This window comes from Strix aluco, chromosome Z, assembly GCF_031877795.1.
Source record: "Strix aluco isolate bStrAlu1 chromosome Z, bStrAlu1.hap1, whole genome shotgun sequence".
Lineage (NCBI taxonomy): Eukaryota > Metazoa > Chordata > Aves > Strigiformes > Strigidae > Strix > Strix aluco.
Window position 1 is genome coordinate 71,936,716 of NC_133971.1, and position 20,801 is coordinate 71,957,516.

The 20,801-nt window shown below is 41.7% G+C and overlaps 1 protein-coding gene across 1 annotated transcript in view; it reads left to right on the forward strand.

Moving 5' to 3' along the window:
- Positions 1 to 320: 320 nt before the first annotated feature.
- SLC28A3 (solute carrier family 28 member 3) overlaps positions 321 to 20,801 on the forward strand; it is a 47,400-nt gene continuing 26,919 nt past the window's right edge. Inside the window, exons 1-3 of the mRNA XM_074813664.1 lie at positions 321 to 377; positions 8,056 to 8,157; positions 13,857 to 13,939. Coding sequence (XP_074669765.1) covers positions 321 to 377; positions 8,056 to 8,157; positions 13,857 to 13,939 — 242 coding nt within the window. The remainder of the gene's footprint in view (positions 378 to 8,055; positions 8,158 to 13,856; positions 13,940 to 20,801) is intronic.

Genomic DNA, 20,801 nt, shown 5'->3' on the forward strand with positions numbered 1-20,801 from the left:
GAAGTCATGTAAATACACACATTTGCCTTTGGGATCACCCAGAGATATGTCTGCCTCTTGGGCCCAGCAGGAATCCTCCCTTCTTTTCTCAAGAAACATTGAATGCGGTTTCCCACGCTGGCCAAAAGGGGCTGTGTCAGGGGAGTGAGAGGGTGGAGCTACAAGTGAGCAAGAGTAACCTGAGAGTGCCCCCAGGTAAGTAGACTTCAAGTAATACTCACAGACTCCGTGGATGGATTAACTAGGTGCTGACTGCTGTTGCCCTGTGATACAAGTAGCTTTCAACATTCACCCAAAACTCTCCTGTCCATGCTAGGCGCATGGAGCTGACAGAGACCACCCGTGATCACTCAGGAGTGCACAATCTGGCCTTCCAGGTAAGCATGGTTTTCTGTGCTTTGTGGGGAAGAGGAAAGAGTTAAAAACAATGAACAATGCCTACTCAGAATCACAGAATGGTTTAGGTTAGAAAAGACTTTTAAGAGCATTGTGTCCAACCCTAAATACTTCAGTCCCCAAACAAAGAAAAGGCAATTTCTGCTCTCTGGCTGCAGATATTTTACAACACACCACATGCTTTGCACTGATACCCTGCCAAAGTACAAGGCTCTCATATAAAAAGCTGGAGCACAATTGACACATTCAGGAGTAGGCTCCACTTACTGCCTTCATCTGCTGCCTGGTGTACTGGCATCTTTGAAAAGTCTCCTGACTCAGTAATATTTCATAGGCTGATGGATCTCACAACTAGCTCATCCACTTTTCCCATCTGCTGTATCAGTTGATGCCTTTTCCTGAGGATAGGTAATTCAGTTATGTTGTAGAGGAGGTCATAATTATGCATCAGACATGTATCTCATCAAAGCAATGTATATTAATAATATGAGAAAAATAATCATGTAATCACATTGGGACATATCTTTTTTCTTCCACACATAAACTAAGTGCAATTGTCTTGTTCTGCTCCCAAGAAGAGCACAGAGAGGAGGTAAGGAGCCAACCCAGAACGTTCCACATATTATGTGTGTGAAGTAATGTTAACAGCTATTATAAAAAAAAATGCAGATTTCAAAAGCAGAAGCACCAAAAAAACCAGATAGTTACTGTTTCTTAGTGCCCAGCATCCCTGCACTTTCATATGAATTAGAGCAGGGACAAACAGAAATTTGCAAACTCACAGCCAGGCTGGTTCACTGTACTTGTTACTGAAGGTAGAACCAGCCAGGGAGAGACAGTGGCTCTGAAGTGTGCTGTGTTAGCAAAGCAGCCCTGGCTCTCCACTGCAGACTCTCTGATCCTTACACAGCCCCTGAGCTCATCTAGCAGGAAGGGTAGCATGTAGTGGGTGTGAATACCAGCTGACACAATTCAAATAACACAGAAAGGTCTTTCTAGATGCTAAGCATGTGGAATATTATGTAACATCAGTGCCATCCAACCACTCTGTATATTTATTCATTGGGCTATGGAGACAGACAAGCAATAGACTGATTTTATAATCTGCCAGTCAGGGAATATTTGTGGAATGTAAGGGAGCTCAGGTAAAGTCCCTACTCCAGTCAATAGTTAATAATTCACACTAAGTGGGACAGCTTCAAGAGGAGACAGAGAGAACTCTCTTAAAACGTGATAGCCCAGTGGTTAGGGCATTTTCCTGGGTAATCAGAGTGCCTTCAACACATCTGTGCTTCAGAGCAGATAGACAAGCAATTTGAACTTGGGTCTCCCTCAGTTCGAGTGAATGACATGAGAGCTTCATCCTGGCTGAATTTTCACATGAAATGTGTGCCTAAAATAGTGCAGTCAGCTTCCAAAGTCTATACCTACAAACCCATGAAGGAGAGAAGTCCCTCCCTAGCTGCAGAAGCTTGGTGCCAAACACTCTTGGATGATCCAAACTGAAAATCACCTTTCCTCAGCGGTCTCTGTGGAGCACAGGACAGTGACTCAGGTTAATCCTCTGCCTTAATGCAGCTAGCTCACCTGGGCAACATGCAGGGAACCCGGGTGCTTCCTTTCCTGTTCATTGCAGATATTTGCAAGAGCCTGCAAATCCTCTTTGGTTTAAATAATGTAAATGCCAAATCATGGAGACTGATCAACAATGAAACTTGGGGCCTGAGTCAGGTCTGGTTACTTTTTTTTCCTGGCATACCAGAAGGTGTTTACATTTACATTATCTCTGATTTAACGTATAAGTCACTCCCTAGAGAAAATAAGACACAGAAGGAAATAGGTAAACTTCTGCATATAGAAAAAGAAATCACTTCACAGTAGAAGCTACTAAGAAGAAAACAATCTCATAATTTTTTCCATTTTCTTGTATTGGAGCTTTTCTTTCACAAAGAGTGAATATTTTTCTTCCTCCAAGATACAGTGTCTTCTAGGATTGTACAATGAGTATCTTCCCTAAACCACAAAATATAAAAGTGTTCCAGAAAGGAATTAATTTAAGCCATTTTAAGTATCAGTGTGGAATTGCACTCCATAGGTACCTTTAGATACACCTGAGCCATTTAATGATTAACGCACAAAGGGATAAAAAAAATAAGACAGGGACAAAGTAAACCTGGGCTAGGTAGTTTGTTCTATAAAGTAAATAAGTTAAGAAAACAGCTCTCAACACAATACAAAGCAGTTCAAGGCTAACAAGTGATGGATGAAGGATCATATCAGAGCATTATTATGTCAAGAATGAGAGGCATTGTGCCTTCTGTTGTGAAGGGACTCTTAACAGGATGTTTACACAGAGTAATCTACATTTTGACTAGTCCTACAAATAGTCAAAGGGGGATAACTACTGGAGCTCTTCTTATTTTCACATTGGCTATTGACATTTAAACACACACATCCTTCTGTACTATGATAGGATTTTCACTGCATCACAGAAGCATAAAACTTTTTCAACTGTACTGTAGTAGACCCTCAAGAAATTATTTAAACAATGTTAACTTTCAGAGAGGGCATGCATCCATGTAGCGTAAAGTTCTATTAACACCATGAATTACATTTTTAAAAATGCATGATCCTGAAAAATATCAGGTACTTCTTTTGTACTCTACACAGATTCCACCTGAACTGTTTATAGGCATAGTGTCAAAAACCTCAGGTCCTGCATTATTGCCTTGTGATAATGCCAGTACCTGTGAGACCCAGAAGCAACTTTTCACCTCATTAACAGCTAAAAACCATCTCAAAAGAAAACAGACAACAAAACCCAAATGTAAGGCTCCAAGCTGTATCTCTCCTCTCACTTTCTTTGATACTAGGGACATCTCCATCACTAACAGACATCTGGGTGTATTACAATGAGTAAGCTTCTTGTATTGTTTTTAAGAAGATACATAGCTCTACCCCCACTGCCAGTCTTCCCAAGCACACTCTTACCCTTCAGTTCAATGTAGCCTTAATAAAATCCCAATGCAATTGTTAGGACCTACATGCTAAAGTTACCTGCTTTGGATAATACTTCATAGCTAGAATCAATAGATTGCAGCACTGTTTATAACAACACATTCAGGTTTTGAGTATTTTTTTCCCCCTTAAATATGTCATGCAATTTAAGAAACCGAAATCATTATCCTCATAGTGTCATCATTATTCAGAAGATTGACCACGCTAAGTGTCTACATGCCAAAGTAATATATTCTGTAGCTATATCTACAATAATATCATACATAATGTATAGAAACACTACTGTTATCTCTTGCATTCAATGTGGTTCAGTTAACTTCTCTCTGATGGCACTGGCTGGAGGATCATTACAGTTGCCCACAGAATTTCCTGCTCAGAAACCCTGCGACATTAACAGCAACCCTAAAATTGAGATTGAATTTACCTAGCTTGTGTTTAGTCCTCATTTGAGAGGCAAAGTTTTACCTAATCAGTTCTGATGATTCAGCTCTCTGCCAATGATGATATTAAACAAGTCACACTTATTCCTCAAGGAACCATAAGAGCTGGTTCACAAAAAGGAACGGTAGGTGGGATGAAGACAGTCCCTGGCTTTTAAAAGGAACTCAAAGATAAAAATAAAATAGATATAATGCAAAGGGAGGATAAGAGCTAATAAATATTTATTGTTCACTGGCATCCTGTTGTCAGTGTTATGATGCGTTAATCAGTCAGTAACTGTTTCTGTAGCAGAGCACGCTCTGCTCTTAAGCTGACTTGAGGAAGGATCCCCTTTAAAATTCTCCCTTTTACTCATGTTACATAAGGATATTACATATGCAGCTTTTGTACTCCATATCATTCAAATAAGCTTATAACATATGCTAAATAATGTAATTTATTTCTGTGTTTATTGCCATTCACCACAGCTTCCTAGATACTCTTGTCCAGTTGGTTAATTAAGTTTATAGGCACTATTAAGAATTTACATTGCATGGGCAATGTTGTTCTAATTTCCCTTGGAAATTATGAAGGCATTTCACTGTGTAACACCATCAGATCCAGGCAGGAAATTATGAAGTCCTTGTCCATGTTTTCAAAACTTGCTTTCCAAAGCCATGTTTATTTAAAAAAACAAAAAAACAAACAAAAAAACCCAAAAAACAACAACAAAACCAAAAACCAAACCAAAAGCAAAAACAAAAACTGTGACATACTACCCCATCTCTTACAGGAAATAGTGAAAGTTAGTTGTACCTTTAGGCTCTTTTCTTCTCAGGCTAAATAAGTATTCCTTGCGAAAACCATTTTTAAGATTCTTGTTCTTGTCATACTCATTGTGTCCCTGCTTGACATCAACAGATGTTTTAAATGCTATAATTGCAGGGGTCATGTGCCCCTTGTTACCTTCTCAGGAATGTGCAGATCTTTTTTTCTTGTCTTCATTTTTCTGGATTTTGCTTTCTGCCTCTCATACATTTTTTGCTCTGAGAGCAAATGAATTTCCTGTTTCTTTTTTTATGGCCAGCTTCGGCCAGTCTGTCATTTTAACTTGTTTATCCTGCATTTCAGGATACTATCCAACTATCCTGCTCAAGACTGACAACTTAAGCCTTTAAAGAAAACACTAATGTATGCAGAGATGGGTCAGCCTGATTTACAACCCATTTCAAAACACCTCATGAAGATTTAGTCATCTGAATTTAAATCTGACAATCTCTACAGCTCATTTACTATAGTTTAACACGTGGATAACAAACATTCCTCTCTCCTAACCTGTACACTCAGTTTTATAATTTGACAGAAATTTATAAATGCTATGATTATTGATCAGAAAAATTCTTTCTCAGTAATTAAGATGCATTTTAACTCCTTCAGAATCATGACACTCTGGCTAGCAAAAGGTAGTATATGGGGGAAAACCTAGATGAATGATCTTCAGTTACACTGAATATTAAAAAAATAGCAAAGTTTTGAACTATAAATCAGATGGCTTCAGCTGACTGAATGCAATCCAAAATCCAATGAAATCCAACATGGTAATTTAAAACATTTGTTTTGAAGCATCTGTTTTCCACTTAGTTCCTTAAGTACCCTGACTCTAATCTCCAAAGCTAATGTAATGACCCACCCTTAAACCATAAACAGTTTAAGCGTTGCTTGGATGCTCTGGTAGCCAATCTGTCCTCATCATTAACTGCTTCCTTATGTCAATACAGTTTGAGTAGGTTCAAAAGTGACTCGGCATGTCGCTGGATCTGGCCTGTGGTCATAGCAGGGCTATGCTAGCTATAGTTCTTAAGGCTTGAACTCCTATTTTCTGTTGCAATGTTTTGTTCTGCAGACATTTCCAAGGAGGCGGAAAAGGATACTGAGCAAATGAGGTAGATATAAGCTTTTCTGCCCACGCTGGGTGCTTAGGTAGCAATCTGCAACAGCAGGTGATAAGAACATGCAAAGGAGTTCCTTCAGCAAACTCAGAAAGTCTCTAAGCAAATAGGAGAAATGAATAGGCAGTTTTATTTATCACTTGAATATTGCTAATCTTAAGAGAAATTAAAAAGAATTTTTATTAAGTTTAAATAAAATGTATTTTCACCAAACAAAATTTAAAAATTGTATAAAGGGAAGGATGAAGAGATTGTACTTGAGGAATCAGCTGTGAAATACAAGGAAATTACTCAGCTTCATGTCACCCAGAGACTTTTAGTCAACAGAATTAGTCTCTTACTGAAGTTGTTATCAATAGTAATTAACCCGTTTCTACTGAATTTGACAGAATATGCCAGAAATATGGTATGATCATTTGAAATGAGTGCTTTTTATGCTTGCAGAAAATAAATCTATCATTCTGCAGTGCAGGCTATTTAGAGTTCCAGTAATCATGTGATGCTCTTACTAGTTTTTTGTTACATTACTCATACATTCATATATTTTAATTACTCTATAAATGAAACTCTTACATAATTATTGTAGTTGAGCAGTGGGTTGGACAAAGTGACTTCTAGAGGTTTGTTCCAATGCAAATCATTCTGTACTTCTGTTGCTTGTAGACAGCAACTTGCACGTTTACTGTTTTTCACATGCTCGCTGACAAAAGTCCTAAGGAATCTGCTTTTTCTTGCTCAGCAACAAGTATAGAAATCTTCAAAGAGACTATCCCCAGGGGTGTGTGTGTGTGAATTACAGAACCGTACCACTTCAACTTCACTATGCTGTCCTGCATAGTATTTTTAATATATTATATCTCAGTGCTACAGTTAAGCACTGCTTCTTGTGATATATATTTTTTTTTTTTTTTGCACTGCATGGAGTGTTCAGTAGAGGCTTTCACTGCTGACTGCAGTGGCAGCTATGGCAATCTCCTAAAACAACATGGTTAGAAGGCAAACAAGTACCAGAGGTGCTTTCTGAAAAATAAGTATCTCCCTCTTATGGGAATGCAAAGATACTTTTCTCTTAGAAGGAAGGGAACTGATGTATCAACATTTGGTTTATCAGGGCCACAGGAGGTCAATCAACAGCTTCTTGCAACTGCCTCCTCTTCCCCCAGACACACAAGGTTCCAGAAACACTTTTACTGAAATGGATTATTAGTGAAGTTTAGAGGCAGAGTATCTTTAAGGAAAATACTTTACTGAAAAGTGTTCTGGTTGTTTCTAAGGTCAAGTTTCCGCTAAAAGCAAAATTTATTTTATGTCTAGTAGTACTGCTTATTCCTGCCTTTATCAGAATTTACTGTGATTAAGCTTGTTTTGTATGTTCATTTGGAATGATCATTTTCTTAGAAAGCTAAATATAGATACTAATTTATTCATTTTATTACCATGTAAATAATGAGATACTTCATGCAATAAAATGCAGTGAAATGACCATACCGTAACTGTTGTTGTAAGAAACCACTGAAATATAAAACATTTGTATCAATTGCAGATACAAGTTATCTGATATTTTGTTTAAGCAGCTTTCATATGACACCAAAATAAGAACCAGACCTTTGAGGATCATTAAAAAGTAATAATGTATCCTTCAAAATATTAAACAAGAAAACTCAGCTTCAGAATAAGAAAAAAAAAAAAAAAAAAAAAAAAAAAGAAATAGTGGAGCTGGTTATGGCTGTCTTCAACTCTCAGTACACTCTGAGAAAAGGTATACCACAGAGAATTAATGTAGTAAGGCTAACTGCTCTCTTTAAAGATACTCTCAGTATTTTATTCCAAGAGCAATTTAAGTATATATTTTTTAAAAAAAATTCATTTACTGCATATGCATAAGGAGCATGTATACTGGAGCAAAGGTACTAACAATCTGGGGAAGGCCCAAATAGGCCCTTTTGCCCTTGGTGGGGATAAGGGCTGAATCTCTGTAAACTGTTGAACCAGTCCTGAGGCAAAGGGCAGCACTAGGAGGACATGTGAGTTTTCATCAAGAGAACAGCAGATTCACATTAGTCAAGCACCATCCATGACCGATGCAGCTTTGTGTAATAGTTCAGGGACTTGAACACCTGAGCTCTGTACACTGAGTTTTGAACTCTCTGTACTAGTAAAGTAAAACATAGAAGTACAGGCATTGGAGTGTGAATCAGTTCTTACCGCACATGAGAAAGGCTTTCAGCTTTGGATTTGAACCGATACTATTTCTGGTCTTGTCATGCCCCAGAACAACAGCAAAGGTGTGGATGTTACAAATCCAAAAGGTCTCGGAGACAATTCACAGAGAATCAAGAATACACAAAATGAGAAAACTATACATACTAATCAGGTATGGTTTTTTCTTTTTCTTTTTTTTTTTTTTTTTTTCCTTTTGAATAACCTTATGCAAATTCATAAACCTCAAATTCAATGTCAGTAATTAGTTGTAATAATACATCCAAGACAGGTATTTTAACAAAACCTGAATTTGATTTAAAATTCATAAGCTGACAGGGAAGCAAGTTCTGTTATCCAAAATACATTAAGGAAAAAACACAGAAAATTGACAGGACATGTAGGATTCAGAAAAATGCTTTGTAATGGCATAATGGCTTCATACAAGAGACAAAAGAGGCATCACAAATGTTGATCAGAGGGAAAACTATGGATGAGGAGTTGATATAGAAGCATTTTCTCCTGTGAAGTTGGAGAAAGAGAAACTGGAAACATTGGGTTTAGTGATACAATCTTTCAGTCAGACAGGGCATACATATTATTAAATACCTATTTATCCAAATTAGTGAAATTTCAGACAAACTGGAGGCAACAGCTCTGATGTACAGCTGGCCAGAGAAAGAAGAGGAGAATACAATACAGATTACTTCATAATAAACACATCCATTTGGCTTCTGTTGACTGTACATTTGTTTAAGCCTACATAGTCAGTAGCTCACTGTGAAGACATGAAAGTCAGATTTAAAAAACACTTTACTAGTGTCATGTATTAATATTTTCATATCCACATTCCAGAAATAATCTGCTACTCTGAAAGTGCCATTAAAAACTTATAGTATTTTCATGTATTGTAATCATATCTACTTGCCAAGCTTGGAGATGGAACTTGATGCAGCACATAAGAAATAGAGGTTTCCTGATGCCCTGATGCTGTGCATATTCTTTTCTATCTTCCAGTGGTTTTTGGAGGTGATCAGAGGCAGCAAAGGCATGCTGCCAAAGAAATGCTTCTGCTCTCAAAGTTGAAGTGATTCCAGATTTACAGTGATGGAAAGAATCACTCGGACTATTCTGATATGCACTCCTGGGAACTAGACCAGAATCTGAGATCCTAGGAGAGGAAGGTTGTAGACAGTGACTATACCTTCCTCTTCAAAAAAGCCAGCAAAAAGGAAGATGTCAAAACAAAAAGAGTAAAAGGACTGTCAGAACTGATTGAAACTGTTGAAAGATGGAGAAAAATAGTGGCAGGCAATGAAAACTTGATTTTGATCAAGGAAACCAATTTCCCACTGAAAAGGTTCATCTGAAAGCATTCAGCCACTATTTTGTTCAAGTGTAATACAGATATGTATTCCCACGCCAATACTTTCTCAGGTACTCTGTGACTGAGGCAGAAGAGTTTATTTTGAGGCTCTGCAGAGTATGGACCTTGCTGTGTCCCTACTGGCAGAAGTCCATGCAATCCACATAGCCCTTGGATTAGCCTCAGCACTGGCCAGCACTTCCCAGGAGCTGGATCTGATACCATGTTTGGTCATGAAAAAAGAAAAAAAAGGGTTTTGGATCCATTCTCCCTTTTCCTTCTGTATCTGCACAGAGTTAGACACAAGGTGATCTTTGATTTCAGATTTTCTAACAACCTTTAGTGTAGCTGTAAAAAAGCATTTGTGACGATAAAATAGTGACATAATAATATTCTGAGCATATTTAAATACATTGTAGACAACATGAAAATGTGTGGATTGATGCTTTTTATATTGAAATACTTAAAAGAAAAAATAGATTACATTCTCAAGACAAACAATTTATTTCACAAATTTGAAGAGCCAGAGCCCAGGCTGTGGGTGGTCCAGGCAAGCTTTTGGCCTGGGGAGGATGCTGTGGCATGGGGGAAAGTGATAGGGGAGCACGGTCTGGCCTGGGCAGTGTGTGAAGTGGGGAGCATTGGGGATGGTGGTGGGGATAGAGGCAGGAGGTGTGAGACATGGGCTTCAATCTATGACCAGGAGAGGGGACATGGTACCACAGGGAGCGCAGCCACCTACAGATATGAAAGTACAGCTCTTTGACCCAGGGAGCTGGGCTCTCCCAGTTTATAATGTAGGTTCAAAAATCTGTGAGAAGCACTGGCATGCAACATACCCCAAATTTAAGCCCAGGAATAAGTGGTACTTCAATATTATCAGCACTCAGTGTCCTTCACTTTCTACAGCCACTGAGAAGAGTGTTCCCAGTTACCAAAAATAATAGCAGCTTAGCAGGTGGCAGCATTTACATTTTTCAGCTTTGCTTTATTTCATAGGCAAGACCAAAGAGAGAAAGAAATTGAGTTGAGTGAAAATGTGGCCGTAAGTTACAGTGCAGCTCCACAGAGCCACATGGCTGCAACTCAGGGAGAAAAGGAGAGTTTACAGCTTTTGGAAGAAGGGGTTAGCCACTCACAATGATTACAAAGATGCTGTGATGCTATGCGGGGCAGAAATCAGGAGGTCTAAAGCCCAGCTAGAAATTAATATGGCTTCAGCAATCAAGGACAACAAGAAATGTATCTATAAGTATGTCAACAACAAAAGAAAGACCAGGGAGAGCCTCCATCCCCTGCTAGACGCGGGAGGAAACATGGTAACAAGTGATGAGAAAAAGGCTGAGGTGCTTAATGCCTTCTTTGCCTCAGTCTTTAATAACAAGACTAGTTGTACTGAGGGAATCCAGCCTCCCCAGCCAGAAAACAGAGACTGGGAGAACGACCCCCCCGCATTCCATGAGGAGATAGTCAGTGACCTACAGCATCACACAGACACACACAAGTCTATGGGACCGGATGGGATACACCCGAGGGTGCTGAAGGAGCTGGCTGGGGTGCTCACCAAGCCGCTTTTCATCATTTACCAGCAGTCCTGGCTGACCGGGGAGGTCCCGACAGATCGGAAATCAGCCAATGTAATGCCCATATATAAGAAGGGTTGGAAGGATGATCCGGGAAATTACAGGCCTGTCAGCTTGACTTCGGTGCCCGGGAAGCTGATGGAGCAGCTCATCCTGAGTACCATCACACAACACATGTGGGACAACCAGATGATCAGGCCCAGTCAGCATGGGTTTATGAAAGGCAGGTCCTGCTTGACAAACCTGATCTCCTTCTACGACAGGGCGACCTGCTTATTGGATGAGGCAAAGGCTGTGGATGTTGTCTACCTTGACTTTAATAAGGCCTTTCACACCGTTTCCCACAGCATTCTCCTGGCAAAACTGGCTGCTCGTGGCTTGGATGGGCACACACTTTGTTGGGTGAAAAACTGGCTGGATGGCCGGGCCCAAAGAGTTGTGGTGAATGGAGTTAAATCCAGTTGCCGGCCACTCACGAGTGGTGTCCCCCAGGGCTCATTTTTGGGGCCACTCCTGTTTAACATCTTTATTGATGATCTGGATGAGGGGATCGAGTGCACCCTCAGTAAGTTTGCAGATGACACCAAGTTGGGTGGGAGTGTTGATCTGCTCAAGGGTAGGGAGGCTCTGCAGAGAGATCTGGACAGACCGGAGCGATGGGCTAAGGCCAACTGTAGGAGTTTCAATAAGGCCAAATGCCGGCTGCTGCACTTGGGCCACAACAAGCCCCAGCAGCGCTACAGGCTTGGGGAGGAGTGGCTGGAGAGCTGCCAGTCAGAGAGGGACCTGGGGGTGTTGATTGACAGCCGGCTGAACAGGAGCCAGCAGTGTGCCCAGGTGGCCAAGAAGGCCAATGGCATCCTGGCTTGTATCAGAAATAGTGTGGCCAGAAGGGACAGGGAAGTGATCTTACCCCTGTACTCGGCACTGGTGAGGCTGCACCTCGATTCCTGTGTTCAGTTTTGGGCCCCTCACTACAAAAAGGACATTGAATTACTTGAGCGTGTCCAGAGAACGGCAACAAAGCTGGTAAAAGTCTGATGAGGAGTGGCTGAGGGAACTGGGGGTGTTTAGTCTGGAGAAGAGGAGGCTGAGGGGAGACCTCATCGCCCTCTACAACTACCTGAAAGGAGGTTGCAGAGAGCTGGGGATGAGTCTCTTTAACCAAGTACCAAGCAATAGAACAAGAGGTAATGGCCTCAAGTTGCGCCAGGGAAGGTTTGGACTAGATATTAGGAAGCATTTCTTTACAGAACAGGTTGTTAGGCATTGGAATGGTCTGCCCAGGGCAGTGGTGGAGTCCCCATCCCTGGAGGTGTTTAAGAGTAGGGTCGACATAACACTTAGGGATATGGTGTAGTAGCTGGGAACTGTCAGTGTTGGGTTAATGGTTGGACTAGATGATCTTCAAGGTCTTTTCCAACCTAGATGATTCAGTGATTCTGTGACTCCCTCTACCCCCTACCTCCAAAAACTGCAATTAAGAGGACTGAGAGACTCCTGTCTATGTCACGCTGAGCTTTCTCCTAGGGGAATGAATATCATCATCTACATACATACTCCTCCGTAACCATTCTATTTACTGGCCATGTGTTAATTTTGCCTTTGAGCTGGTTCAAGTCTGTCACTAAGAACTAACTGAGGGCTTTCCAGAACTTTCAGTGATGCCTGCAGCAGGGAAGCCAAACAGAAGGCAAGGGCCAGGGCAAGGTCTGCCATGGGCCTTGCTTCACACAGCAGTTTGGAGAATGGGGTTAGCACAAATAATAGTAACACAAAAATAAAAGGTTAACTCACTGGTAGCCTGCCACTGCTCCATGTGGCTGTGCACAGAGGGCCAGCTCCTCTTGAAAGGGTAGGACATGACCACCAGCTCAGGAAAATACTGTCTGCATTCACCGTGGTCCTGGCTGGACACCCAAGGGCAGGCAACCAGTCACACTGCCCTGGCATGGCGTTAAAATGAGGAGGCGCGAGCATGGCACAAGGGCCACGTGCAGTTACACTGCTGTCATTAAACACAACAGTTGCCTGGCTTGGGTCACCAGGCCCTCCAGATGCCCCATCATGAGCATGGATGTATGTATCCATGGGACAGGCACCTTGCCTCTGCCCCTCTGGACCAGGTCAGGGTAAGGAAAACAGGGTGGACACGGCAGCACCCACGGGTGCACTGATTAGCTCCCAGGGGCTGTACTACTCCCAACCACCTCAAGGACAGTCCTTTAACATGGTGGAGGTCAGGCAGCAGTTGTTCAAAAGCCTTAATGCAGCTAGGCTTATGTGGATTCAGGTAGCAAAAAGGTATGTTCCTGATGCAAATGTGCTATGTGGCCAGATTTCAAGTTTCTGCTACAAAGCCCATGGATGCTAGCTCTCTTTGAAGGATTGTGACCTGTTACCTTTTCTCAGCAGCTTTTCTTAAGAATAAATGTATTGGCTTAGTTAAATTTTTAAAATAATAAGACACACACACCCCCAATTCAACCATTGTCCATACATAAAATTTCCATCATATTTTAGTTCTGCAAAGAGAGAAGCATCAGAAACAGGGGGTCATCAATAGGAGGTGCTGGGCAAGCTGGCTAATTAGCAGCTCTACCATCCCTACCTGAAGCTGTCACTTTTTGGTGTGTTTGCAGTGGTACTCTGTAGGGGCCCCTCCTCAGCTCTGAGTAACTTTATTTCCCTTTTCAGAATGGTGTGGATGGCTTGGGAAGGTTCATAGCCGCAGTTTAACCACCAGGTTTGCCTGATACTGATCACAGCATTGCTGGCAGAGAGGAGAGCTGAAGCCATGCACTTAGTGCAGATGGGAAAGCCGTGAGACTGCTTCAGCCATCTGCCAGTGGGAATCTGTTTTTTCACACCTTACTTAACAAGCATGTACCCCTCTCACAGCCTTGATACTGATCTGTTTTCCAGGAGGATGAATACATCAATATTGAGAGTGATCTGCATGAAAACAAACGTGACTCAGTAGGTGATGAGCAACCACGCTTGAAAGGGTAATGTCTTTTGGATGAGTAAGTTTTCCACTCACTTCATCCTGGCCTAAGCAATAAGCTGCCAGTGGTTCTGCTTTTGGAGTGACAGCTCTAAATTTCACTCCCTATGCTACACAGACCTTCATATTGCCTAGCAATGTGTAATAGAGGAACACATTGTATTTAAAATTATTATACATTTCAACTGACATGTGTGATCATGAAACTATCCTTCTGAAGCCTTGCAAATTAAAGGAGCAATATTTTTTCTTTTTGTACGTTAACTACTTTTCCAGTATTTCCATAAGAGACTTTTTTGAAGAAAGGTCTTTAACAGTGATCTCTTTCAGGAAGTTAAAGATTCACTGTTGTCCTTCAGTTTGCATAGCTATTTACCTCAATGCAAAATAAGAATAGAATAGCTACAAAAAAAGCCATTTTGATGGAGCAGAATTTTTACACTTTGTTAGCTCTGGTGCCAAGTGACCACACAGTGAATGCATACATCTACGTTTTACTCAATGATTAGTTTTTTTGGCAAAAACTACAAACCCTGTATAAGACATTAAAAAAATTAGGATATAATACTTAAAATTACGTTTTAATGTCTTAGTATTTTTCTGTCATATTAAATCTTCATATAAACATTCATAGAAATCATGTTGTACTTTCCCCCTAATTTCTATGACTACATTCTGTTATACAGCACACCATTTCAGCTTTGAACCTATCTCTCTGTCAGCTGATTTTAGTAACTCACTTACTAGGTATCTCAAATTTTTGTCTTACTCAAATTGGACTACTTGGAAAGATCTCATGCCTGTACAAATGATACACTTATATACAGAAGTAGTTGTGAAGATTTTAATTATGCTTTCAAGATGTACATGGAGAACTTAAAGATGTGTTAATATGCTCAGGTTTAGTGATGCCATCATACTAAAATTCTGCTTCAAAAATCTAGCAAATGTATTTAGAAGTCACTTAAATATTCTCTTGTTTCTCCTCTCTGCTTTTTTGAGATTTATCAGTCCTTTAGCAGTACATAACATGAAACACTTTCTTGTTAAAAACATTTGGGTTCTTGTCTAGCAAAAACAATAGCTGAGATTTGATAGATCAAACAACCAAGTCTGACAAGCCCCTCCAGTGGCAGGTATCCAGCTTTACCCAGAAGTAACCTAATTGCACAAGCAAGTGTTGACAAGCAAATGGCTATACAAGGTTAGCAGGTTCTCTCCCCCTCAAACCTGGGCCCACAGGAGTCGCTCAACAAGATGCATCCCTGCAGAGAGATGGGTTGAGTTGGAGCAGAGATGAAACCTGTATATTTTTTATTCATTCTTGTTTATTTGTACTCCCATGGAGAGCCGAGAGATAAATAAGATTTAATTCACAGGGCTTGCTGTTCCTGAGGTCCCCTCATTCTTCCATCAGCAGCCAGTACCATTGCCCTGGGCAGCTCAAGCTCTTCACAGGCTGGAAGCTGAAGAGCCTTTGCTCTATTCTCATGACAAGCAGGCTACAGCTTGTTCTGTGCTCTCTGATTTTGCACTTTGTCTAGGTTTGGTTTTATGTTGAGCACCTGACAAGGGCAATGGAATTGCTACCAAGTGATTTTTTGTAAATTAGCTCTTACAAGCAGGCACTAATAAGATCTATGTCTTCCCTGCATCTGCTCAAAAGTAGGAGTCACAAAGCATGCCTCCATTTTGAATGTGTCGATTCCTTTCAACAGATAGTACTGAAAAGGCTGTGGTCTGAGACATAACCCCTTTGAAAGATCAGTCTGTTAATAACAAGGTTTCACTACATGTGCAAGGTGTTAACATTCACTTACAGAGTACATGTCGACCAGAAAAAGGATTTCTGAATTGCAAAATGCAAGCAAGAGTAGTTTTGGCATATACAGGTATTTCACATTAAAGTTCTCTTTTAAATGTGCTTAAGTGATACCTGCTTTTTCAACATCTTTGGTTAAGTAAAAGCCATCAGCAACATGCTGCACTTTAAGCCTATAAAATCAGCTCTTAGAAAATAATGTTTCCTTAGTAAATTATTGATTTCATAAGGAAGATGGTTTTTTCTGCTAACTTTCAGAACAGAGCTGTGTATTTATGACATATATGCCTAAAATATCCTGGTACCAAAGTGATAATCACCTAAATTAATAAAATAACAAGGAAGAGAGAGATGTTAGAGCAAAGAAGAGATTACGAGGAATTGTAATCTTAAAATAACAATTTTAAATCCCAAAAGACTCATAAGTAGCAGTAACAGATAGATAATATTTTTTTCTTTTTATGGTTGACGGATGAACCATAAATTTGATAAAGTAACTCTGGCTTATTCATGCATCTGCCCTCATTTCTCCTTTTCTTTCTTTTCCTGTTGTATCTAATCTCTCTGCTGAGACTGGGTAGACAACCTAATGTTCTTACAAGTAAAAAATAAAAAAGAGCTATGATTTGTGGGGCAACAGGAATTCCCAGAACTAAAACTGAAATATCAAAAGCAAGCAAGATTTCTCAAAGACCCTGTTACTCTTCGTACTGTGAAGGAGAGTGTTCCTGCTCTGCTGTTCAGAGTGCTGATACAAATTAAGTTAATATTCCTTGTTTCTCTCCAACTTCATTTAAATTAATCCATCTTCGGGGTTTTTTTTAAGTGCAGAAGAGAAGTATATTCATGGTGCATTTTGTTTTGCAATTGACTCCAGCTGCATCTAGTTTCCAAACAAATACAGTCTGGATAATTAGTATCTCTAAATATAACATTGCCTTTTTAGACTGTAGGGTGTGAGACACCCATTTAGAGAGACAGAGCTATAGCTGTGATTTCTTTTTCATCTTGCACAGCATGAGGGTGTTTATTTAGCTACAGCTTTTGTAACTGAAATACATCTTTATCACTAGCATACCTAACATGTCAGTCTGTGTTTTATTAACTCCCTTAACTGCTATTTCCCTAAATTTCAGCCTCTCTCATGAAATCACTCTGTGTTACGCTTAGTGAGATGAGAAAAGAACAAGGGACATATGTAATAACTGGAAAAACGGATACTAGAGTAGGACATTCAATAGAACAAATCATTTTAGCTTCTGTGAATTGATGAGTCTTAGATGAAAAGTTAATGTAATTAACAATCAAATTTTCAAATATACAGAATCACAGAATCATTCAGGTTGGAAAAGACCCTTTGGATCATTGAGTCCAACCATCAGCCCTACTCTGCAAAGTTCTCCCCTACACCATATCCCCCAGCATCTCATCTAAACGACCCTTAAACACATCCAGGGATGGTGATGCCACCATCTCCCTGGGCAGCCTATTCCACTGTCTGACCACTCTCTCTGTGAAAAATTTTTTCCTAATGTCCAGTCTAAACCTCCCCTGTCACAGTTTAAAGCCATTCCCTCTTGTTCTATCGCTAATTACCTGTGAGAAGAGACCAGCACCAACCTCTCTACAATGTCCTTTCAGACAGTAGAGAGTGATAAGGTCTCCCCTCAGCCTTCTCTTCTTCAAGCTAAACAGTCCCAGCTCCTTCGATCGCTCCTCATAGGATTTATTCTCCAGGCCCTTCACCAGCTTTGTTGCCCTCCTCTGCACTCGCTCCAGCACCTCGATATCTCTCTTATATTGAGGTGCTCAAAACTGGACACAGTACTCCAGGTGTGGCCTCACCAGTGCAGAGTACAGGGGGACTATCACCTCCATACTTCTGCTGGTCACACTATTTCTAATACAAGCCAGGATGCCGTTGACTTTCTTGGCCACCCAGTCACACTGCTGGCTCATGTTCAGCTGCTTGTCAATTAGAACTCCCAGATCCTTCTCTTCCAGACAGCTCTCCAGCCACAGCTCCCCAAGCCTGTAGCGATGCATAGGGTTGTTGTGGCCCAAATGCAGGACCTGGCACTTCATCACGTGAATGTTGGCCCACCGATCCAATCTATCCAAGTCTCTCTGTAGAGCCTCCCTATCCTCATGCAGATCGACACTCCCGCTTAACTTGGTGCCATCTGCGAACTTACTGATGATACACTCTATGTCCTTATCAAGATCATCAATAAAGATGTTAAACAGAAATGGTCCCAACACCGAGCCCTGAGGAACACCACTTGTGACTGGCTGCCAGCTGGATTTAACCCCATTGACCATCACTCTCTGGGACTGTCCATCCAGCCAGTGCTTGACCCAGCAGACCGTACGCTCATCCAGGCCATGGGCAGCCTGGGGAACTGTGTCAAATGCTTTTCAAAAATCCAGGTAGACAATATCCACAGCCTTTCCCTCATCCAATAGTCGGGTCAACTTGTTATAGAAGGAGATCAGGTTTGTCAGGCAGGACCTGCCTTTCATAACCCCATGCTGACTAGGTGTGATCCCCTGGTTGACCATTATATGACTTGTAATGGCACTCAAGATGACCTGCTCCATGACCTTCCCTGGCACCGAGGTCAGACTGACAGGTCTATAGTTTCCTGGATCCTCCTTTCTGCCTCTCTTGTAGATGGGTGTTACATTTACTACCCCCCAGTCCAGTGGCACCTCCCCAGTTAGCCATGACTTCAGGTAAATCATGGAAAGTGGCTTGGTGATCACATCTGCCAACTCCTTCATCACCCTTGGGTGTAATCCATCTGGTCCCACAGACTTGTGTGCATCCAAGTGGTGTAGCAGGTCTCTGACCACTTCCTCTTTAATTGTGCTGACCTCATTCTGCTTCCCCTCCCCATCTCCCAGCTCATGAGGCTGGGTGTCCAGGGAACAGCCAGTTCCACTGCTAAAGACTGAGGCAAAGTACGCTTGGAGCACCTCAGCCTTTTCCTCATCCTTTGTTACTCTGTTTCCCTCTGCATCCAATAAAGGGAGGAGATTTTTCCTAATCCTTCTTTTGTTGTTAATGGATTTACAGAAACATTTTTTATTATCCTTAACAGCTGTAGCCAGGTTGAGCTCTAGCTGTGCTTTGGCTCTCCTGATGTTCTCCCTGCATAGCTTCACTACATCTTTATAGTCTTCATGAGAGACTTGGCCCCTCTTCCAAAGGTCATAGATTCTCCTTTTGTTCTTGAGATCCAGCCAAAGGTCCCTGTTTAGCCAGGCCCGTCTCCTTCCCCTCCTGCTTGTTTTTCAGCACACAGGAACAGCCTGCTCCTGTGCTTTTAAGACTTCTCTCTTGAAGTATGTCCAGCCTTCCTGGACTCCCATATCCTTCAAGGCAGCCTCCCAAGGGATTTTGTCAATCAGTCTTTTGAACAGGTCAAAGTTTGCCCTCCGGAAGTCCAAGGTGGCAGTTTTACTAACCCCTCTCTTTGTTTCTCCAAGGATCGAAAACTCAACCATCTCATGATCACTGCACCCTAGACGACCTCCAACCTTTACTTCCCCCACAAGCGCTTCCCTTTTCACAAGAAGCAGGTCCAGGAGGGCACCTCCCCTGGTCGGCTCAGTCACCAGCTGTGTGAGGAAGTTATCCTCCACACGTTCCAGGAACGCCCTGGATTGTTCCCTCTCTGTTGTGCTGTGATCCCAGCAGATACCCAGGAGGTTAAAGTCCCCCACAAGAACAACGGCAAGTGACTGCAAGATTTCTCCCAACTGTTTATAGAAAGCTTCATCCACCTCACTGCTTTGGTTGGGAGGTCTATAGCTGACTCCCACAGCAAGATCCGCTTTATTGGCCCTTAACCTACTCCAAACACTCTCAATCCCGTTATCACTATACTTGATTTCTGAGCTCTCATAACATTCTCTAACACACAGGGCCACTCCACCGCCTTCCTTCCCTGTCTATCCCTCCTGAAGAGCTTGTAGCCTTCGATTGTGGCACTCCAGTCATGTGAGGCATCCCACCACGTTTCTGTGATATCTACTATGTCATAGTTCTCATGTTGCATCGCGTCTTCAAGCTCCCCCTGTTTGTTGCTCATACTGCGTGCATTGGTATAGTTGCACTTGAGATGAGCTCATGAATCCAACACCTTTTTGTGAGTGTGGGCCCCATTTCCTACCAGACCCTTCTCAGGTGCTTCCATGGTTCCTAAACATCTTTCCCTTCTCTCAAATGAAATGGCAGAGGGAGAGCCCTCACTAGTCCACCATCCTTCAAGCCTTGGCACGCTTCCCTTGAGCTTGTTCCTAACAGGCCCAGTTATCTCCCCGTCCCCCCTCATATCTAGTTTAAAGCCCTGTCAATAAGCCCTGCTAACTCCTGCCCCCAAATCCTTTTCCCCCTCTGGGACAGGTGCATGCCTCCTGTCCCATTTGTCGCCATCATACCAGGTGCCTTATAAACTTTGCCATGATCAAAGAACTCAAAATTCTGATGGTAGCACCAGTCTCTGAGCCACATGCTAATCAGATGTGTTTCCCACCCTCTTTCAGTGTTTTTCTCTTCCACTTGAGGCATTGATGAAAACACCACCTGAGCTCCTGAGCCTTCAACTAGCCACCCCAGTGCCTTAAAGTCCTTTTTGAGTGACTTTAGACATCTCCCTACCACCTCATCATTACCTGCCTGGATAACCAACAAAGGGTAGTGATCAGAGGGCTTCACCAGAGCAGTGAGCTTCCTTTTAATATCTCTAACCTGACCCCCAGGGAGGCAGCAGACCTCCCTATGGTGTGGGTCTGGTCAACAGATGGGCCTCTCCGTACTCCTCAGAACAGAGTAACTCACTACAATTACCCTCCTTTCCTTCTTAGGAAACATCTATGCACACTGTAATAAGATTTTTGATGGACATTGGTTATTTTGCACACACAAATGCAGTCTTAAGCCTTCACAACATCAACACCATATCAGCCTTCACATATCAACACCACTGCTCCACATAGTAGTGCTGGGCTGGCTGTATTAACAATCTTTGTGGGT